Source organism: Sciurus vulgaris, assembly GCF_902686455.1.
Source record: "Sciurus vulgaris genome assembly, chromosome: 13".
NCBI classification, from domain to species: Eukaryota; Metazoa; Chordata; class Mammalia; order Rodentia; family Sciuridae; genus Sciurus; species Sciurus vulgaris.
In genome coordinates, this window is record NC_136474.1 from 77473176 (window position 1) to 77485810 (window position 12635).

The 12635-nt window shown below is 36.7% G+C and overlaps 1 protein-coding gene across 2 annotated transcripts in view; it reads left to right on the forward strand.

Moving 5' to 3' along the window:
* DCC (DCC netrin 1 receptor) overlaps positions 1-12635 on the forward strand; it is a 1229995-nt gene that overhangs the window by 1105434 nt on the left and 111926 nt on the right. For both annotated transcript variants that reach the window (XM_079109018.1, XM_079109019.1), the window contains exon 22: positions 4376-4441. In XM_079109018.1, the coding sequence (XP_078965144.1) occupies positions 4376-4441 (66 nt within the window). The remainder of the gene's footprint in view (positions 1-4375; positions 4442-12635) is intronic.

Below are 12635 nucleotides of genomic sequence, written 5' to 3' on the forward strand. Positions count from 1 at the left end.
TACGACATCCAGTTTTCTCTTATGTCCTCTGCAGATTAACTTTCTGCTCTCTCCTGTTCAGCATACACAGAAAAAAATCAGACTCTAGCACTGAAATTCCAAATGAATCAATCATTGGTAGAAACTGGAAATTTTTTACCATGGGAAATATTCTCATCTGTGCCACAAGTAAGGCTTTAAAATAAATGTTGATGTTGTATGATTTGAGACATATATCCAGACAAACACACACACACAACCAGAATACAAATTTATAAGCGATAATTTACATGACACATTAAGAACAAGATTACAAAGAGTAAATTGCAAAATAGTAATAACTTATAATTAATAAATTACGGTACTCTATCACAAGCTATCCTGACATTAGTCATTAATCTGATGCTGAACATACCACCTATCACTCTGGTCAGCACTAAGGGATATAACAATGGACACACTTCCTAAGGAGGTTAAGTTACTTCTGTCCGTTCTTCCCTCAGTCCGGAGAGCAAGGGGCAGAGAAGTCAAGGAGACTAACTTTTGTGTAAGGAAGCACGTAGATCCTGCTGAAAAAAGGAATGAGAAAGAAACTCCTTAGAAGATCTATTTTTAAAATTTAAAAAAAAAATTCCTTAAATGACTTTGTAGTTTATAATATTTTCAAGATTAAATCAAGGGAAGGAGCATGAAATTTCTGGATAAGACCCACCTAAGTTGTCCCTAAATAAAATATATCTAAATGTATTTTAACTATTTTAAATAATTCAAAATCAGCCACAAGCATCCTCTATTTTAAATTCACCATAAGCCCTTTTCTTTTGTCTAATTTTCCTTTCTGAAACACCACTTCCTAATTTCAAAACATAAGGTAATATTTGCTTTAATTATCAAAACTTCCTGGCAAAAGGGGTCTTTCTTTCTTCCTTTCTTCTTATAAAACTATCTAGATGCAATCTTATCTAGTTAAGTGATGCATAAATTCATTACTCTTCATCTTAAGTCTTTCTCCCATGCTCAATTTCTACTAAGAAAATATGGGCATATGCTAATATAATACAACTTCTTATTTATATTGTATAGAATTATAAATTTTAATCAGTATGCTTATATAAAATAATCCTAATTTATACAAAAAAGAATAAGGTATCATTTTAATTATTGAGCCTTGTTGTGCTTTATTTGGGGGGGAAACCTGCATACACTAAAGTCTATTACATTATTTGCAAATAAAAAGTTACATTTAAATTTATATTAATTTAAATATTTGGAATTTTGGTTTTTTTAATTAAATATTTAGTATATTATGCAAAATAATAAGGGGTCTTAAAATAAATATAGAAACTATGATGTAACAGAACTGAAAATCAAACTTTATTTGTATTTACAGGTAGTTTTAATACTACTCAATAAATGAAAAACATTTCAACCAAATCTAATAATAATTTTATAGTAATAGATGGATTAAGTTTCTTAATTCCTTAAAGTCAGACTAAATTAAAAATATTAGCAATTGGCTAATATTCACACGGATTGATTTGTTTAGGCTTTGGATACAATAAACCAACTCTGTAGGAATCATAGCTAATATATCTTTTTATAGTTCCTCTTCCCTGAGGATCTAGAACTATGCCTTTCATGTAGTAGGCATTTAATAAGTGTTGAATGAATTATTACCAGTTTAATGCTCCTTTAATAAAATGTAGACCTCTGGGATAGGGCAGTAGTTTGTATCTTTGCATTAATTGACTTCCATTCCAACCATCTTCCAAATGCTAATTACTCCTCTGTTTTGCTAAATCAGTGCTTATGAAATTAACCAAGTTAGCAAATATGATACCATAGTAACAAATCCTTTAAAAAAGCTTGGCCTGGCTGGCAGTATCACCAGTATCCTTTCCTCTTTTGTTTCCAGTGTCTCCATATGTATAACATTTTGGTACCTGCGTTGCAACAGTGGGAGAACGCTTTCTGAAGGAAGCCTTCTTAGAAAAATGACACATTTGAGGGAATGGGAACTTGGCACTTAAAATTAAAATTTGGGTCTTGTGTCTTTAGATGAAAAGATCCCAGGGTCATCAATACCCCAGAAAGGGTTTTGTGTTTTCTGCGTTGATCTGGTGTTAAGAAATCAGAATTACCATAAATCCAATCTTTCTCATTGATGATATCATGATTCCTTAAAGTACTTTCTTTTGGGCTTGTTAACTTTTCTTTTGTGGTATCAATCTAATTATAACCAACAAAAACTTTACTTATGTGAACACACTAGATCCTTTGGGTGGAATGCCTGCATTTTAAGCTATTCTCTTATTTAGAATCATTTCTAGTGTTCCTTAATCTTACCCAGCACTCTGACCTCTGTGACATCAGATTTTTTTTCCTTTCTATTGAAATCTGCAATGTAATCAATAGCCTTGGCTACATCTAAGGGGTGCTATACCCATAGAATTTAATGTCTAAGTAATATATGGATGTGCTTGTGGGCTTGTTTCTGCATCCTCCCACAAACTAGCAGGGAGAGTTGGAAACTTCATTAAAAAGACATTTGTCAGGATGCTAGAGGAAAAGGAAAATCCTCCACAGGCTATCTACCTAATTTCCAGCCAATACAGGATTACTCCCAACAGGAATCATTTATTGCCTATACTGGCCTAAGTGATGAGGTTGTTAGCATCTCTTTGGCTGACTGCTTTGCAATCTTGCTGCTTTCGGTTGCTACAAAAGTCATCTTAATATTCATACAGAACTTCTGTCTCACTTCATTTCTTCCAACATTGATCTCACAGTGTCCCGTGGGCAAAGCTTTTCTTCTGCTCATTGAAACCTCAAATGCATCAGAATCAAATAAGCAAGGCATTTGGAAAAGGGTTAGTCTTGTCCACATTTCAGTCAACCCACCAAAATTTTCACAGTGTCTGCTCATTTCATTGTTCTTTTCATAGCCACCTACACGTGCATGAGCAGGCACAGACTGACAGACAGACACACACACACACACACATACACACACGCACACACAGATAGGAGCCTCCATCCTAACTTCCACTTCCTGATCCACTTGGTCTTTGACCCATAAGATGTGAAATATGCTATTTTATGCTGAATATATAGTTATAATGTGATGAGATTAATTTTTTCATGTTTGTTGGAAGCTTGCTGTCCATTCTAACTTCAGCTCTAACTCGATATCAAAAGAAGTCTAAAAATTGTAAATGTGTACTCAGCAAACAGAATACTAAGTTGTTTCTTCACAATCCGTTTGCAAATAAGTGATGAGGTCTTGGAAAAGCTATCGTAAAGAGGAATGTTTGGTGTTCAAAAGAATGTCACAGGACCAGGACTTTAAAGGCACAAGGATGAAGTAAACTGAAATCCATAAATGTGAGAAAACACCCATGTTATTGCTGCTGACTGCCTGAGTGGACTTCCTGTTTATCACCCACTGATTAGAACTGCTCTCAGAAACAAACACTTTGAAGCAAATAAAATAGAGTCAGCTGAGTTCTGGCATGGGTTTGCACACAGATTCACCTCTCTCGTATTTTTCTCTAAGAGGCCCATCTAGGTATTCTTAAACTCAAAATCTAATCAAATAGTGACAGTTGCACACATGCATCAATAGAAAAGGGATTGCTTGTGGCAAAACACCATTAATTAAGTTGTGGATGGCAGTATAATTATTTCTGGCTAATTTCTGACTCCGTGATCTTAAATACTGCTTTCCCAACCATTCAACACATCCTGAAAGGCACTGTTTCTAACACTGTAACCCTGGCAGAGCCTTTGTCCTTTGGTGGTATATTTGTGAGAAATATTCAGACCATGTGGCCTGAGACCTTCCCAGACGCTACTTCCAACTCAGTGCCTCATTCACAGGCACTTTGTTTGGCACATAACAACTACAACAAAAAAATATCTGAAGCCCAGTTAGGAGATGAAAGTTATAGTACCCTGGTAGAATACTAACGAACTTATCATAACCCCATACCTGAAGGGTGATAGTAAAGTTTGAACCTAGGAAACCTAACCCCGCCTTCTTTTTCTTCTGAGAAGTTGGGTAGCACATCATTTAGACAAATACCACTACTTGTCATTACATAAGAATATTGGGAGAAGTAAAAGGAAAGAGGCGGGGATTGTTTTCCAGAGAGGATATGAATTGATCTGCTCTAAGGAAGTCTAATTTTTCATGAGAGATTTTTCTCACATATGAAAAATAATATTTTCTCATAGGCATGTCTGCATTAATATTGTCAGACTTTCTTGGAGGTAGCCAAAATAGTCTTGTTTAGTTATTGTGGAATTTTAAAATATTTATTTAATTTTTTTTATTTTGTTTGTATTTTCGTGGAATATATCCACTAACATTCTAATGTGTTTTCCTAATTAACAGGTCGTCATGGAGATGGAAGTTACTGGCCAGTTGATACTAATTTGATTGACAGAAGCACTCTCAATGGTAAGTATATAAATTAGGCTCTATTGAATTAGTTATACTAATTGAATGGTTAATGGTAGAGTGTCTGAAGAAAAATTTCTATTGAAAAGTGCCAAGAACCCCAGACTTAGGATTTCTGTGGAATAGTAGAAACCTGATGTTACTGGCAAATCTATAATTCTCTACCAGGAGATGATGCCAATAAGAGGTGCCAAGTGCATTAAAAAAAATAAAATACAAGGATAAAGCAAAATACCCAGATTTTAAAGTGGTAAAATATTGTAAATATTTTACAAAAAATGAATTTGTTAGAGAAAGAAGATAACTAAATTTGATTAAACTGAAAACAACTAGGTTTCATAAGTTAAAGTTACTGAGACCTTTCATGTAGAGACTACATTTACTCCTGAAATCCTTTAGCATTTTATTGTTAATTTTTGTGTGTGTTGTTAAGATTAGATTTTTTTTTTTTTTTTTTTTCCCATGTAGCTGTTGGCTTTTAGTACAAACAGATGGAGGCAGGACCCCAAACTTCAAAAGAAAGAGCCAGTTGGTGTGGGGCTGCATTCCAGCGCCTGGTCCTAAGTTTTATAAGACACAATCCCTGGAAGGATAAATAAATAAATATTAGCCAAATTCCCAGTAGACTAATATATATATATATAGTCTATATATATATATATAGCCTTTTACAGCTTATTTTAATTATTGCTGTTGCTTTGTTTGAGTCACTAAAAATAAAATCAGATATTCATGATGTCAAAGACTTGTATAGCCACAACTGAGATTAAGATACTAAATATTTAATATGCAACTGAAATCTCTTGCATGTCTCTGCACTATACGTGCATCTTTTCCATTGTCATTTTTCAGTCTGATGTAAACACTTTCCCAAATTTGATGCTTACTATACATTTTGATAAGTATCCCTAAACAGTATTTTTAATATTTGTAAATATATAGAAATACCATCATATGAAATACTATCATATGATATCCTCCTGCACCTTGCTTCATCTTTAGCTTTCTGAGTTTTAACTGTGTTTGAAAAAGAAACTTTTTCTATAATTTAATCTTTGTGGCTATACAGTATTCTATTTAGGGAATAATACAATCAATTCTTTATTTTACCATCTTAGCAGGATTTCTTGAACAATTTGATTACTGAGCAGATAAGATAACCTTCCATTAGGGTGGTCTCCTGTTAATAAAATCCAGATGTAAAGTCAAGATTGTGATCTAAAAGTTGTTTGCTGAGTGTGAAATCAGAATAAGGGGGTGAGTTCAGTGACTGTTTTCTGTCATAAACCATGATAAACTAATACATCCATTTCCCCAAAGAGAAAGAGTAGACCAGATGCTGCTTGAGTAAAGTTTTAGTGTGCCCGTCCTCTGACCAGTGACAGACTCAGGAACATATTTTCACTTGCTGACTCTTCTCAAGTTGTCTGCCACATCTTCCTCTACTACTAATGCCTTCTACCTAAGCATAGACGAAGTACATTTTCTTACATTTAAATTTATCTTAGTTCATTTCTGTTGCTATAACAAAATACCTTGGATTAGTAATTTATAAACAAAAGGAATTTAGTGGGCACAGTTCTGGAGTCTAAAAAACACAAAGTCAAAGAGGAAGCAAGCTGAGAATCTGGTAAAGGCTCATTCTCTGCTTCATAGATGGTGACTTCTAACCCTGTCCTCCCATAGTGGAAGGAGCAACCAGTCTCTCCCAGGTCTTTTTTATAGGCACTAATGCCATTCATGAAGGGCTCCGCCCATATGATCCAGTTATCTTCCAAAGGCACCACCTCTAAATTGTCACCATAATGGGGTTAGGTTCCCAACATATGACTCTGGGCTGTGGGTGGTCGACATGCAGACCATAGCAAGTTTCCTGAATATATGTTCCAGTCTAGCCTCTCTCACATTATGTTCAGCTTGTTCTGTCTGGGATATTCTCAGCTTCCTGTTGTCTCACCCTGGTCCTCCTTCCTCATCTAAGTAACACTCCTTACAGGCAAGTCCTGGTTCTGGTAGTTCCTGATATGCACAGGACGGGAGCTCACAGCAGGAAGATGAGAGGAGGTTTGTGTTGAGACAGAAAACAGACCAATGGCATGCTCCATAAAGCAGCTTTAGGTATTAGTAGTTCCCTCCCCAAACTCTGCAAGTTTCATTAACTCACTCTTCTGCTTCAATTATTAATCTTCAGTTTCAACAATATGCCAAGCACATTTCATGCATTGAAGCCGTCAGTCAGTAAATGCCACTAAACCCTCACTGATTGCCGAGCTCTTGCAGTGAGCTGTGGTACAAACTGAAAGACCACTGCAGGAGCAGGAAACCAACAGGTCCAACGAGCTGGGTAAACAAGGCAGAGGAATACTCAGAGGATGAAGGATGCTGAGGAAAATCCCAGGGATGGGCAGGAGGGTAAAAGAAAGAAGTTACTAAAATTGTGTGGGGGTACATAATTGTAGTAATTGTTGTCCTGAGAGATTGTAGGTTTGGAGTCCCTGTGGGAAATTAACATTGTCCCCTTTGGAATCACCCAGCAGTGTCAGTTTTGAGATTCTGTTCTACAGGGAGTTTCAACTTGGAATTCATTTTCCGGTAAGGGTACAATCATCTGTACTGGCACAGGATGGTACTTTTTGATGGGACAGAGTACCAGGAGAATCAGTATGGATAATGGAGAAAGAGCCAATATTTCAACCATTTCTCAGCAGGGGTCACAAGTGTTAAATTCTGGGACCACTGACCCAGAACTATGTGCTCTCTTGAACTGTATGTCCTAATGGCCTCTATGGAATTATCAGATTTATTAACTACAAAGATAATGGAGCCTGGTGAAATTGAATTATTTCTAATGGTCTATGAATCAGAGATAAAAAGCTTTGTAAAGAATTTCCTCTCATGTACTTATGCATCTCAGTGTATGTTTGCATAAGCAATGAGACATGATTCGAACCTAGCTGAATCCCAGTATCTTCACTTGCCAAATCTAGCAATTCCAATTGTGGATCAAGCTTAATGGCTTGGTGTTGATTATTTGAACTCACCCTTCAAAATAAAATGAACTCTGGTTAAAAGAAACCCAAGCCTGAATTTGATATGAGTATGTATGTCAACAGAACTTTCTTTTCAAGGAATCAGACCCCGCAGATGAAGAGGGTGACAGTAATGGAGAGAAATACATGTCACTGTGTTCATTTTTTTATCATTTAATTTATGATTCCTAGTGAGAATGCAATCATAATTAAATTTGACCTGATAAACATTAGCTCACAGGACAGAGTCATGAAGACAAAATATACTAGTGACATTCAGTGGCTTTGGGCCAGTTGATATAAATTATTGACATTATCCCTCCTCAATTTTTTGCATTGCCTAATGGTGTTTTAGGGATTTTATGTTATATGCATTGGATGAATAAAGCACCTGAAATACTTCTAGATTACCTACCAGAATAACAAATTGGCTGATTATAGTGAATTTATAACCTCAGGACACATGGTGGTAGAAGGCAAACTTAATCTGTTTCCTATACTATTTTGCAAGGAGATAAATGATGGTAAATATGTAATTTGCCTTTAGCCCTGGTTATTACTAGCAAATCAGCAACAGCCTCTGAAAACCCAGCTTCCTAATTAACGTTCCGCTAATGTCTTCAGCTTCAGAAGTAGGTATATTTCCCAATTAGGTGTACAAGTGAGGCCTCTGAAGACAAAACTCCCATCTCAATTCACTGTTAAAAGTAGGCTGTGTCAACAAAAACCTGTAGTCAACGAAATTTCATACATCTCCCCGGGGTGATGGAATTCTAGCGGTTTCCTGGCAGAGTTCACCTTTCAAGGTATTATAATAGAATATTGGCTTATTGTGAGGCTGCTCAAGCCAGTTGCAAATAACTTAGACCTTGCTAATCATTTGCTTTCTTTCTCAGCATGACGCTCCTTAAAATTCACGTTTAGAATTCAAATCGAGAAAAACAAAGCTGTGGTTCACGTTTACTCTTACCGTTGGAAGCCCTTAATTAAATTGTAGAAACTAGAGAGGCATCCTAAATTACTTTCTTGTGGCAGGTAGAATCAAATCCAATATGTGGTGATATGGTAATGTTTTGTTTATGATGCTTTCCATTTTTTAACTATGGTTCACATTTGTAACCCTGAAAAATCTTCAACTTCTGAAAATATATTTTGTAGTTCATATTTGTGTGAATGATGACAACTTCGAAAATCACTTCAACTTCATCCTGCATTTTCCTTGGGAAACACCAATTCCTTCTGCTGGTAGTTCTGCTGGAATTTACAAAATCGGTTTAGTCGGTTGCATTAAAAGATCTACATGCCCTATAAAATCATTACTTTATTATCCTCTACCTTTGAAAATAATGTTAGACTTGAATCCATTTTAAGAGTTGATACTTCATTATTAATCAAAAAGTCAATATTATTACTTAATATTTAAAGTACTTGGAATGTAATCGATGCTCTTTAAAATTTGACGTACACTCTTTTGGAGTGAATGTCAGAGAAAAGACCATGGTTTTGCCTTCAATTTTGAAACCTTTTTTTTTTTCTCAGAATTCAATAACATTTTGGCCAAACAAGATAATGTGTAGATGAAGTACTTTCCACATTCCTTTGAAATGACCATTGAGATTGGTAAAATTAGAATACACCTAACCATATACTCAGTAACCATCTCAATGCCAAAGGAAAGGTCCAGAAGTAATATTTTATATCTTTCTCCTGGATGAAATGATAACTGAAGGGACCTGCATGTCCAGGACCCAGCACAGTAACCAGCAGAGGCTGCGTTAGCCTCTCACCCACACATAACTATCCCACGGGACCTTAAAGGACCCCAGACCCAGAGCTCACTTTTCCAGGAGTTCCTGCTGTGTGACCAGTCAACTTCCTTAAGCTTTTTGGATTTCAGTTTTTCATCTGAATGTAGACAGTTTGAAGAGCAGGGCTTCCTGATCTCAGCATGATTGACACTCAGCGCTGGATGATCCTTTGTCGTGGATGCTGGCCTTGTCACTGCAGACATTCAGCAGCACCTTGGCCTCTATTCACTGAGTGCCAGCATTGGCTTCCTTCTCCCATATTGCAGTGCCGGGTCCAGCCCTAGCAGGGGTCCTGGTGGTCACAGGTGATGGAGTAGGCGTTGGTGAGGTGGAGAACAAAGCAATACAAACTCAAGGAATGGATGCTAAGTTCTAGATTTTATTTTTCCCAGCCAGATTTTTATACATTAAAAGGTAGGCAGTTACACATGTTTTTTCAGAACAGGAAAAAGTCACAAGGAGAAAAACAAAAATATTATGTATGATCATTACTAGACTAGACAAGAAGTATTCTAATTATTCTAGTAATTGTTTACTTGTGATAAGTTATAACTAAACAATAAGACATATTAATATTTAACTGATCATAAAGGTTAAAGCAAGTTCAGTAGGGTTGAATACACATTAGTCATGTGACTACTGCTGTAGTTAATAAATGCTAAACATTTTAAGCTAACAAATATATGATATCAACTTATACTGTGTGAACTTAAAATTGAGGAACACTTTATTTCTTCTGTTCCTGTTATTCCTTCCTGATAGGGTTGGAATTATTTGCCTACGTGTTTCAGGTCATCTGAGAGTAGTCAACAGGGGATCGGCAGCTAGAATCTGTTTTTGTATTTTCTCATAGCAATCTTGGTTACTCAGAATTTCATAGCAAATGACTAAATCTGAAATCACTGTTCCATAAGAAGTCTGATTTTTATGTTCTAACCCTGGTTCTTTTAAGACCCCTATTTTCAGGGAAAACACATAAAATATTAATAATAAACCTACACATATTAAGCAAGCAAGGAAGGAAAGTCCGCCACCCAATTCCCAACATGATGAGACTTTGCAAACACCTTTATTACTCAACAGAATCCTTGTCAAGCACTGAAGGAAATTGCAGGTGGCATAACATTGCAACAACCCAAATGTCTCTGGATACTGCCAGATTTTCCCCTGAGCGGAGATGAGGGTTGGGGGTGAAATCTTCCCTTTGAAAACCATTGAGCTAGATCACTGTTCCCTAAAGATTGGTTAAAGTACATGGTCCCATGAGAATCTCTGAAAAAGAATGAAGTGCACCACTCACCCTTAAGTCTTTTAGAAACTGGTCCTTCACTTCTGTTTGCCGGGGCCTTCCCTTCTGCTTGAACACTAGAGATCTGAGTTCTGAGAGAGCTTTTCTGCTTATGCTTATATTCTTCGTTTTGGTGATCTTATACATTCCTAAGACTTCAAATTCCATTTAAACTCCCAGATTCATATCTCTAATGCAGCCCTGCTAACTGCCTGCTGAACAAGAGTTCAAGCAGTGTTCAAGACTGAGCATGGGCTCTTCCCTTTCTGAGCCTCCCTTCTCCCTCACAGACATGAGAACTATTTATTGCCTATGCCCCAGTCCACCTCTACCTTTCTCTCCTCTCCCATATAACCCCTGTGTGTTGCTCGTCTGCTTTCAGACTACATTGTGCTTAGTGTCCACAGTTGCCACCATCTCTGTGCAAACCCCCAATTGCATCCAAAGATCTTTAAGCTTGTCTTTGCTTCCACTAACCTCCCTCCACACAGCAGCCAGACAGGTCATCTTTATTTTTTTCTAATGTGTATTTTTTCCAGTCTCTTTTTAAAATGTCTTCTAATTAGTTATACATGATAGTAGAATGTGTTTTGACACATCATACATAAATAGAGTATAACTTCTCATTCTTCTGGTTGTACATGCTGTAGAATCACACCAGCTGTGTAGTCGTATATGCACATAGGGTAATAATGTTCGATTCCTTCTACTGTCCTTCTTAACCCCATACCCCCTCCCTTCCCTTCACTTCCCTCTACCTAATCCAAAGTACCTCTATTCTTCCCTAACCCCACTCCCCATTGTGAATTAGCATCCCATATCAGAGAAACATTCCGCCTTTAGTTTTGGGGGGATTGGTTTATTTCACTTAGCACGATACTCTCCAGCAACATCATTTACCAGCAAATATCATAATTTTATTCTTCTTTGAGGCTGAGTAATACTCCATTGTGTGTATAGATAAACCACATTCAGAGGTCTTAAAACAATCAAGGCCATTACTGGCCTGCTGAAAACCCTTAAATTGTCTGTGATTGCATTTCAGGTAACTGGATGAGCTCTGTGTGATAGGATCCTGTTTCTCTTTCCAGCCTCATCATATGCCATTGTCTCTTTCGTTCCTAAAGTTCCAGATCCATAGCTCACCTCCAGTTCCCTTGTAAAGGAACGAAAACTCTCTCCTAGCATCCTTCGTGATTCAGCCTGTAACTTCCTGAATGAGCTTCCATCAACAACTACATGCTCTCTCTTATATTTTATCTGTCCTTGTGAACCCCTCTACTTTTCTTTTAACATCACCATATTATAATGGTAATTTCATAATTATTTGCCTCAATTTGTTTAATAACAAACTTTTCCAGTAAGTTGTAAGTTCCATGATGTTAGCAATCATGGCTCTCTTGATCAAAACATAGCATCCTCAAGATCTAACGGGATCTTTACTACATATTTATGGAACAATTGAACATATTCTTGAGACAAGAATCCTTGAAACAGGAATTTTTTTTTCCAAATTAATTGACCAAAGAATTTTTTTCCCCATAGCTCTGATGAATATCTCATTTTTAGGGAACATTGGGCTAGATTATCTGCCAATCTGTTCCAGCTGATTGGTCTATAGTACCCAATTATAAGGGGAAATGCTTTGAAATAATCAAGGCCACATGAATTTTCATATCAATTCAAAGACCAGTAAAATTATTAAGACATATGTTGAGCTCAAAGTATTCCAATACTCAAAAAACTATTGCTGTAAGAAAAGTGTGCATGCCCAACTAGAAAGTTTCATTGTCTCTCTTCAGGACCGGGATTTTCATTCACGTGTGCACACTGTTCACCTGGTTGTTAGTGTTGAGCAGCCATTAGGGCAGCCATTGTAGCAAGGGCATTGGTCCTCCAAAGAGGAACTGGGGCTTCAAGATTCTGTACCTGTTTCATTTTCTGCGTAATCAAGCACTCAGTACTCTTCCCCACAACATTTATGGGGGGAGAGTATAAGGAACATAAAATATTTTTGAAAGCTGAATCATCTTAGAAAAACAGAAGAGATTATTTCACCAAGCCATTTT